Source organism: Puntigrus tetrazona, chromosome 22 (assembly GCF_018831695.1).
Source record: "Puntigrus tetrazona isolate hp1 chromosome 22, ASM1883169v1, whole genome shotgun sequence".
NCBI classification, from domain to species: domain Eukaryota; kingdom Metazoa; phylum Chordata; class Actinopteri; order Cypriniformes; family Cyprinidae; genus Puntigrus; species Puntigrus tetrazona.
Genome location: NC_056720.1, coordinates 16467000 through 16477631, shown reverse-complemented (window position 1 = coordinate 16477631; position 10632 = coordinate 16467000). Strand labels below are relative to the sequence as shown.

The 10632-nt window shown below is 37.6% G+C and overlaps 1 protein-coding gene across 2 annotated transcripts in view; it reads right to left on the bottom strand.

The window, feature by feature from the left end:
* Nucleotides 1-20: 20 nt before the first annotated feature.
* Nucleotides 21-10632, bottom strand: part of grip2b (glutamate receptor interacting protein 2b) — a 95427-nt gene continuing 84815 nt past the window's right edge. For both annotated transcript variants that reach the window (XM_043222445.1, XM_043222444.1), the window contains exons 21-24: nucleotides 10095-10212; nucleotides 6683-6928; nucleotides 5056-5202; nucleotides 21-4469 (exon numbers count right to left, since the gene is read on the bottom strand). In XM_043222445.1, coding sequence (XP_043078380.1) covers nucleotides 4272-4469; nucleotides 5056-5202; nucleotides 6683-6928; nucleotides 10095-10212 — 709 coding nt within the window. In that variant the 3' untranslated portion in view covers nucleotides 21-4271. The remainder of the gene's footprint in view (nucleotides 4470-5055; nucleotides 5203-6682; nucleotides 6929-10094; nucleotides 10213-10632) is intronic.

The window sequence follows — 10632 nt, the reverse complement described above, 5'->3', positions numbered from 1 at the left end:
TTGAACTTGACTCGGACTGGTGCATTTGACCTCTTTTTATTCAGTTGTTTTAGAAAAGGATATCGTTAGCACATTCCTGTATCGATTAGGAATGGGTTTGTCTAGCCAAAGAAGAATAGACTTGATTATTGGTTCTCTTTCTCCGTTGTGCTTCAAATGCGCTGTGGAAACAGCAAGGTTTAGAGTTCATACAAAAATACTGTACAGAGAATAGAACTTTCATATTACACATTCAAAAATACACATTAATATCAATGCATACATTAATCAGGAATTCAAAATGCATAGGGATGAACACGTTTGGAGCTTTATAAAGCTTATGTAAAATCCTTTTAAAAGCCTTTTCTGGTCTCAATATTGCACGTATAAAAGGAACCCATAGCCTTGCTTTCTGGAATAGTACATACGACATGTTAAAATACTTACACTGAACAATACCATGGTGAAACATCTCCGAAATCAAACCGTCCCTTTCTCTGAGACCTCGCTTACTTGCCTGCAATGTGATGTCCTGCAGACAAAATGTGTTCTACCACAAAGTAGACCCAAAATAAAGTAATTTCACATAAAATAAAGGTCCTCTTTTTTTGTAGTCAGCTTTTGGAGGCAGTTAGGAGAATTACGCAACTGACAGGAAGGTAGCGGGGAGGAAAAAAACGAAAACTTAAAGGGGCCTAGGAGCAAGCCCTGGGTAGACTCCTAATGCGATGGGCCTGAACAGAGACTGGGATTGTTCAACAAAGTCTTGTAGAACAATGAGTGCTTTCTACTTGACTGCAAATAGATTTTGCTTGTGCTTCCAACATGGTAGTAAAGACTGCAGGGTGAGGAAATAAATTCACCTAATCCACAAATAATTACAGGGTATAAGTGTTTTGGTGTGGACAGGACCACACTGAAGGAGAAATAACCCCAAAAATCAGACTTTTAAAGTGTGGGAAAAGGGCTCGAATCACACCAGGAAGTCCTGAACGAGGGAAAAACAGGGTATAGCTGAGCTGAGCATTGCTTATGGTTTAATAACCATACGCAAGAACCAAGAAAGACAAATATACAGCAGCTCTCGTCAGTCCATGTGAGTGACTTTTTGGTGTTTTGAAGGAGGACTTAACCGCAAAACCAAACTTATTTGAGTCATTATTGACTCGTACTCTTAAAAATAAAGGTTCTTTATTCACAATGATGGTCCGTGAGAAGACTGTAATGTCCAGAAATTTTTAATTCCATAAAAATGTTCTTTAGATAAAAAACTAACAAACTGTAAAGCCCCCTACGTTGGAACCTTTATTTTTAAGAATATATGGCGTCATTTATTAAAATGCATTGTGTGTGTGTGTGTGTATATTATAATATGCGGCTTCATACAACAGTTCACAATGACCTTGTCCATCAAGTTGCAAAAGTACAGTGTAGGGTCTGTTCCAAATGTGTATTGGAATTGTAACCCAATTAAAAGACAATGTTTTAGTTTTTTAGACTATTTATAACGCAGTGTTCCCATGCAAAAAATTGAACAATTTTCTGAAATAAAAATGCTTCTTGATTCCCAAATCTAGTCAGGAGGCAACCTAACGGTGCTTTTCAAGAAACCCAATTAAAGACGTTGTTGTTTTTTAGAGTATTTAGAACACAGTGTTCCTTTTGCATACGCAAAAAAAATGTAACCAGTTCGCAGAATAAAACCGGTTATTGATTCCCAGACCTAGTCAGGAGGCATCCCAACGGTATTTCTCAAGAAACTTCAAAGACATTCAGATTCCATATATCTAGAGCCTACAAACTCACACAAAGGGATCAGACACACCCTCAAGCCAGTGCACTTTAACCGCTTTAACCAGTCCCACAGAAGAGGGTTCTCATAGCAGCAGAATACTCCATGACCTAAACGACACACAACAGACAACACTGAACGTCCTCAGTTCCCCTTTCAGTTGTCAAGAGTTATTCAATGGATACCATAAATCTCCCGTCGGTGCAACACTACATGAATGTTTAGTGGAGGTTAATAGACTGCACATGTCCACAGAAACGTGACCTTCGTGAAACCTGGGGGCCGAACACGAGTTGAAGTACGGTGTGATGGCTTTACAAACGTTTCTGAACTGATGTGTCCGAAATAGATTGTGGCGGAAACATTTGTAATATTTGGCCAGTGGTGGGTAAATGGCAGCCTGGCGACAGTCGAGGGTGAAAGAACGTGCCCTTGAGGCCTGGACGCTGGCGGGGACCGGAGCGAATGCTACATTACGGCAGCAGTTTGGTGTTAAAAGATCAACAGAGGTATGAGAAGAGTAGGGCTACCACTGTACTTACTACGATAAGCTTTCAAGAAGTCAATGACATGTCAATGAAGTCAAACTCCATGTGCATGAGTGTACAGGTGGCCGTTTGAGGGAATGGAAGTACGTACTAGAGCACGCGCGCACTAAACGGGAGTCACAAATCAAGTGTGTGCTTGTCATTATCACACGTTCTTGTTTCTCATCAAAGTATCTTGAGCAAATGCACTTTGCACAAACTGGGTAAAACTGCACACTTTTGTACGCAGTCACTTTCCTTCAGAAAATATTGATTATTCATTTTGGTCTAATTTTTTGGTTTTATTTTTCCAGCAATTTTATATTTCAACCCTGTTTATAAAACTTTGCCGAAATTAAGCCATTTCTCGTTAGAGGCCAACTCGTTTGGGATCAAATGTTGGTTTTTAGTTATTAATAACTGCATTTGACAAATCATTTTAATTCAAATACATTTGTTTGAAAATTTTTATTACAATAACAGAGTTGAACTATCAAGCTTAACATTAGTATTATGGAAATATTATTTACTTGTTATTTTTACTTATATATATATATATATATATATATATATATATATATATATAAATACATATATATATATATATATATTATTATTATTATTATTGGGATTTTATAAAGTAACAGGGTTGAACACAAAATGCTAAATATTGATTCTGGTGGATAAAATTTAAAAACTAAAAATAAATAAGATAAAATTATGCACATTGTGCGAAATAGCATGACTAATCTGTGGTGTGTTTAGAACTATGTGCCTTCCATTTTGAGTTATATAATATGTAACATATCTAAACAACCTCATGACATATATATATATATGCGTGTGTGTCTGTATTATGCGATTTTCTGTCTTTTGAAATAATGTCACACTAAAATATACCAGATTCATGGAAAGTGCATCATACTGCTAGGAAGTGTTGTTGATTGGTCAGCGGTGAAGTCTTTGTTGGTGATATCAAGCAGCAGCAGGCAGTCACCGTGTGTATTGTTGTCATGGCACTCGTGGCCCGGAGCGCTTGTGTGTATGTTTGTGTCTCACACAGAGGCAGATTTAAGTTTATTTGTAGGGAGTCTATACTGTTTATGCGTTTAGGGAACAAAGAACGGTGGTGTTTTGTCTGTTTATAGTAGGGTGTATGTGTTTGTGAGAAAGGACAATGTGTGCCTGAAGGTGTTCCTGCAGTGACTCATCCAGGCCTAAAACTAAAATAAAGACTAATTCCTAGTTTGTTTTGGAAGTAAAAACTGCTACTGAACATGGAAACATACGAAACATTTAAAGAACGTTTACGTCTAATGGCGATCTACTTCAAAAGCAGAATTATTTTTAGTTTTGTAAACATTTGTACACAGTATGTTTTTATGTGAAAAAAAAGAAAGGAAAATGAAATGAAAAGAGTGTAAGGGGGAAAAAATCGATATTTTGGCCACAAATTAAAAATTAAATTAAATTTCTATGTTTTAGCTGAATGCACAAGGGAACGAATTAGAGCCGACTTACTAAAACTAGAAAATGAATCGACAAATAAAACAAGGAAACAAATCAGTAAAACAACTGAAACAAGGGAAGAAATCCGTAGCATATGAGCGTGATGTTGTTAAACCAAGGGAACCCATTATTACAACATGACCATGATTTCCTAAAATAATGAGGCCACGACTTGCTAAATGCAGTGACGAATCAGTAAAACATGGCGGAGGTCATGATTCAGTACGTGAACCAAATCAGTGCAAAGCGTTTACGTCATGAAAACGAATTCTTATTTTGTGGCCATTCTATCGAGATTTTCCCCTGCTGTCACACGCTAGGCTCCGCAGTAAAGAAAAGACAGGACATCCTGTCCGTGTTCAGGGTATGCCTTCTAGTAGTTCGGTGACTTTTCTTTTGTTTTGCTTCGTTCTGTTAAGAAAGAAAGAAGTGGCTCAGATCCTGTGGAGCGCTCCGATCTCTGGTCACAGGTCCAGCGTGCTGGTGTGCTGCTCACGGGGCTGACCCACGGGGTGGAAGTGAGGATGGCAGTCGTGGGGCTGGGCGGCAGACGGCTGGGCTAGCGGGTTTCGGCTAATCACCAGCTCCAGCTTGTCTCCGGCCTCGGTGATGAGGGGCACGGCTAAGCAGCAGTCGAAGTCTCGCGTCCGCACGTGATTCACCTGCAGGGAAAACAGGAAGACCTCGTCAAGACATTACAATGAAAGGATAAACAAAAATAAAGCTAAAAATACGATAAAAATCTAATGAATCTTCTTGAAAATGAATCATCAGCGTTATAACTTCTTAGTTTGGACTGGTCTTCAGAGGAGAACATGTTTGAACAAGCACCAACAAATGAGGATTTAATAACAAAATATTTTGATTTTTCCTTCCTAAAATGTAAAAATACTGACTTTGTGGTTTCAGTGTTCTACGAATTTTTTTTTCGTTCATGATGTTAATGTTCATGTCGATGGCTTAATCTGAACCCATTACTGAATATGAAAACAAGCATGAAGCAGGCACCGATGGCTGCCGCTGTGGTTAACAGAGTAATCTTCACGCTGATTTAATCATCTCCCCGTCAGTGAAGTGTGGCAGATTAGCTCTCTAAGATTTGACCACAAGTGCTGTGTAACCACGCAGAAGATCCAGTCCAATCACTTTTTAACCGGACGAGTCAAAGGAGTTTATATTTAACTGAGCCGGGCGGATCATGTAGCCGGAGAGAGGGAGAGCAGCGTGTGGTGATCTGAGAAGAGGCACCTGAAGGATCCTGTCGTACGGTTTGAGTCCAGCACGGTCCGCTGGACCTTCAGGTCTGATCATGTTCACGTAAACACCCTTTTCCAGGAAACCGTCGGATACGCTGAATCCAAAGTCATCGCTCTCGGGGTCTTTCATCACAGTCACCTACAAGTGTGTAACACAAAATTATTACAACAATTTAACCATGAGCTAATTTGTTCTAAATATGTGAAGTAGATGGTGTTGAAGTCTTAAAGGAACAGCTCACAAATAAGTATTTGGGCTTTACATATATATATATATATATATTGTCCACTAAAAAAAGTCCTGAGAAACAAATATTCAGGATATTATATCCTTAATATCCGATGCAGTATAAATAAATTTGTATAAATAAATCAGATTTGAAAAATGATTTTGTAAAGCTGCATGCAGTTATTTGCATAAGTTTAAACAAAAATCATGAAACAAAAATCATAAAAACAAGACAAAAAATTAAGCAAATCAATGAAAAGCAAAAAATAACTAAAGCAATGCATATATGCATAAATAAAACCAAAATTAAAAAAAATAAAAACATTAAGCAAAATAAAATTAAAAAAAGCAAAAAAATCTGAAGTAATCTTAAATAAACAAAACAAGACAGCAACACTTTATAACAAACTTACAGAGAAACTCCTGGAAAAACATGGGGGTGTTCCAGAAAGCAGGTGTGTGTGTGTGTGTGTGTGTGTGTGAGAGAGTGTGTGTGTGTGTGTGTGTGTGTGTGTGTGTGTGTGTGTGTGAGAGAGTGTGTGTGTGTGTGAGAGAGTGTGTGTGTGTGTGTGTGTGTGTGTGTGTGTGTGTGTGTGTGTGTGTGTGTGTGAGAGAGTGTGTGTGTGTGTGTGTGTGTGTGTGTGTGTGTGTGTGTGTGTGTGAGTGTAGTGTGTGAGTGTGTGTGTGTGTGTGTGTGTGTGTGTGTGTGTGTGTGTGTGTGTGTGTGTGAGTGTGTGTGAGTGTGTATGAGTGTGTGTGTGTGTGTGTGTATGTGTTTATATGAACTTTATTGTTAAAATACATTTCTTATATATCATTTGCATCAAACAAATGTATTCTCAAGGATTAAAGATTAAACTGCAGTTAGGTGGCGATATGCACTACTTCCTTTGAACCTTTGAACAGAAGAAGAAAGAAGCAGCATGGCACACTTTTCTTGGTGCTGGTTTCTAGACTGAACATACTGTGTGTTAATGAACTCACTCCCCACGGCTTTTTAGAAGCAGACCTTGAGAAAGCTAGCTTTGGGTTAATCAGATCTTTAAGCAGATGGTAAATGAACCTTTCTTTCTGGAATACGCCCCGGCTTTCCTTGGAAATAAACCACGGTTACGCTGAGGTTAAGCAATGGCCATCCGAAAAGAACACAGCAAAGAACAAAAAACAGCAATGCAAAGTAGAACAAAAACGTACAATAAAAATGAACAAAACAAATAGAAGCAAAAAGTAAATAAATCTAAAAACTAAACCGGGGCCATGCTGATGAGACAGACCTGTGCCTTTGACAATTTACTAGTTTTGCATGATTTTCATAAAGCATCTACAGGGAGAATAAAACGCTTCAGTTTGAAAGGTACGATTTCGTTCTAAAGCTCATGAAAGCACCTACAGTGTCTATGTTTCCCACCTTGTGCAGCTCCAGCGGTGTGGGAGACAGGATGTCCTGGATCTCCTCTTTGATCCTCCGGGACTCCCAGGTCTTCTCGGACATGCGGAGCGTGCTCTTGTTCTTGGTTTCGTTGAGGAGATGCGGGGCTTTTCTCAGCGGGCTGAGGTGAGGCTGGTTGACGGTGTCGCCGTGGGCCTTTCCACCCTCTACACCCAGACTCAGGGCACTGCCGGTCATTATCGACGCCTGCGAGTGAGAAACAAGCACACACACTGATCCCTGTCTTCTCTCAAGCTAACGCTCCCCGGTGCGTTGAACTCCTGTCATGTGAAAGGGCCTTTAAGGCCACATGGTTATAACCGGGAGTCATTAAAGGAACACACTCCCTCACAGTTAAAGAGTTTAGTTTTACTGTTTCAGAATCCCTTCAGACCATCTCCGGCGCTAGCCCCTTTAGCTGTAGCTTAGCATAGATCATTGAATCGGATTAGACCGTTAGCGATCCTTTTTTTCCCATTTAAACTAATTACATTACTTAGTTACTTTTTAGGGAAAGTAATGCATTACATTACTTTTAAATGACTTTTAGGTTACTTTTTAAATATGAGCGAGGCTTGATTGTTTTTGTTTTTAATATAATAAGATCTGTTTGTAGCCCTTTCACACCAAAAAATGTATGAACAAACCTCAAGATGAAGAAAAAATGGATCCACATCTATGCTGTAGAACGCAGGGAAAGAAGGTTCGATGCTCGTCAGCAAATAAAAACAAAGAAGCAGAGCTGAAGAGTCATTTTCAGTCTTATTAGTATGATTGAGTTAGATCATCAAAAGGCAGCAGCGAAGACATTTAATAAAACAGGATTAAATACATTTGTGTTACTAGTTTACTTTTTGCAGGTTTGCGTAATTTTTTGTATTTCACCATCTGATTACGTAACTCACATTACCCCAGCACTGGATATAACTAAGAACTATACTCCTACATTACAGAATTATTACTCCACAATGAGAGTACAGCTCCTAGTTACATCGGCCTAGAGAATCACATGATCTTAGTACATGATAAGACTACAGAAGGGTCAGGTTTTAAATAGGAAAACTCTTTGGTCATTTTTGAACGCGATGCTAATGGTCTAATCGGATTCAATGGTCTATGCTAAGCTATGCTAAAAGTGCAGACCCCGAGATCGGCCGAACGGATTCAAAAACGGTAAAACTCAACTTATTATCTCTGGGGGAGTTAAAACGAGCCAATTTTCAAAATGAGTGGCGTGTTCCTTTCAATCAATTACCCCATTCAATAGAGCTCTGTTAACCAGAGGAGAGTGAAACGTGACTCTTTCAACTTTAATTCAACTCAAACCACTTCTGAAATGACATTCAAAACACAGTTAGAAGTTGCAGATTCCTTGGAAAGCTGTAATTCATTACACTTTGCTTCATGACATAATTAGAGACTTACAGTAATACGTGATTTCCCTCAGAAAGCACAGAGCAGCAGTTCTCCTTTGTGCTGAACACCGTTTCATCTAGTTCTTGTATTGCCTTTTTAATCTCTCATTAACCTACAGTACATTGTCGATGACTTCTTCTCTTCTTCCAGCGAGAACCGGTTGATCATAAGCCTCATTGATCTGAGTTTATGTGTGTTTCCTGATTTGCTCGTGTTTGCTTTACTTTTAGTTATTAAACTTTATGCTGCCTTTAGACCGGCCTTATCTCACCTTTGACCTCCCAGCATTGCAACACCCTTTTTTGAACGATAAGGCATTTTTGTGACAAATTTTGGTAGCATTCCTGAAAAAGCTAAATTAAGCAAACACACACATATGTGAGAAATGATCAAATGTTGCGAGCCTGTATGACTGACTTTATTCTGTACGACACAAAAAAGGCTTTTCTTTTCCAGTTTACCAAACGTTCTGTCATTTTATATAAACCATATATTTAAAATTGAATTGATATGACTAGACGCAAACATAAAAATGCTATATTTATATAATAATAATTGCGATTAAGTATTTGTCATTTAATTTACTCATGCTTTCAGTTGTTTCTGAAATATTTCTACTAAGCTTAAATTTTTCAGAATTTCAGTATTTCAATGAAATGATGATTTTTAACAGTTGCCTTGGTTTTTAATCTATGATTTATATTTTATTTGTTTTCTGCTTTATTTTATAATGCTAAATTTCTATTGGTTTATTTTAAGGTTTATGTTACGGTCTATTTATACATAAAGTAATATCAATTAACCACGTGTCTTTATTATAGTGTTAGGGCTCAGATGAGGGCGTGCATAATTTATTCTTATTATAATAATAAGTACAACGCGTTTTGAAGCACTATTCCAGTTATTAATATTGTATATTTATTGGTTGTTTATTTACATTTATCTTGAGATTCATGTATTTATTTATTCAATGTTTAATGGATAATAGTGCCATTCACTGCAGAAAGAGACGAAACGTCTCTTTTGTGTTCGACGGAAACAGAAAGTCAGGTATTGATGAGGAAGCGTGTCGTCCAGAGCTGACCTCGCCGGTCAGTGTCATCAAACATCTGATAAAAACACTTCCCCATGCTTTCCTAACTCTCTGCTCTCGCTTGTGTAAGAACAGAGCTCTTTGTTTTGAGCAAGCAGGCGTGAAATGAGCCACCGGCCGATACGCAGAGGCCTGTGTGATTTTGCGGTAACGAACACGGTAGTGATTCGCTGACGAGAACGAGCTGCACTTTCTCACTACAGAACGTGTGTAAGTAACGTAAGGATATAAACACAGGCCAAAAAAAGAGGTGTACTCTTACAGAGCAGTTAATCATCCTGAAGACCAGATCTGAGTCACACGGCAGACTACCGCAATCTGACAGGCTTTACTGGGACGGCCTTGCTCAACCCTGGACGGGCCTGTTATTCATTCAGTTACTTTTATTATTAGGATTATTATTTTATTTTACACAGTACTCTCTCTCTCTCTCTCTCTCTCTCTCTCTCTCTCTCTCTATATATATATATATATATATATATATATATATATATATATATAATATTGTGATTAATAGTTTGACAGCACTTTTTAATTTGGTCATTTTTCAGATTGTGATGATGGTCAGCTCAAGTTCTTAAAAGTGTAAAATTATCGTTCTTAAACATTTGAGATTTTTTTCATTTAATGCACATTTATACAACTATTCCTTGTTATTTAACTTGTTTTATGTGTGTATATATATATATATATATATATATATATATATATATATATATATATATATATTTGCAGTAGTCTCCATTGAGCTTCTTGAAATGTAACAAAGGTCTATTATTATTATTTTTCTGGATGCTTAATTTGTGATTGTGTTCACTGCATCAGAAGACTCCCTCTCCAGAGAAACACACACACACTCTTTACCTCGATCTCTCTCAGGAGCTCGGACTGGCCGCAGGTCTCCAGGTCCTCCAGGGCCTGACACCAGAAGCTGTCCTCCTGCTCCATCATGAGGCCGTCGGCGTGCGGCTGACTGCTGTATCTGAGGAAGAAACATCCCTCAACATCATCCCTCATCCCTGCATCACGGCTCAACATCATCATGCAGCTTTTTGTTCAAATAGACGCTGACGACTGGTTGCTTTAAAAGACTGCAAGGTGGGAGAAATCTAGACGTGCAAAAAGATAGTTTCAGAGTAAAACTGTAAAACTTACCATTTTAACATAGAGTTTTATATATATATATATATATATATATATATATATATATATATATATATATATATATATATATATATAATTTATTTAATTTCTATAAAATTTGAACTAATATATATATATATATATATATATATATATATATATATATATATATATATATATATATATATATATATATACAGACTTAATAATTTAAGTAGCAGCTGTTTTCTGTGTATTTTTTATTGGATATTTTGTCAGT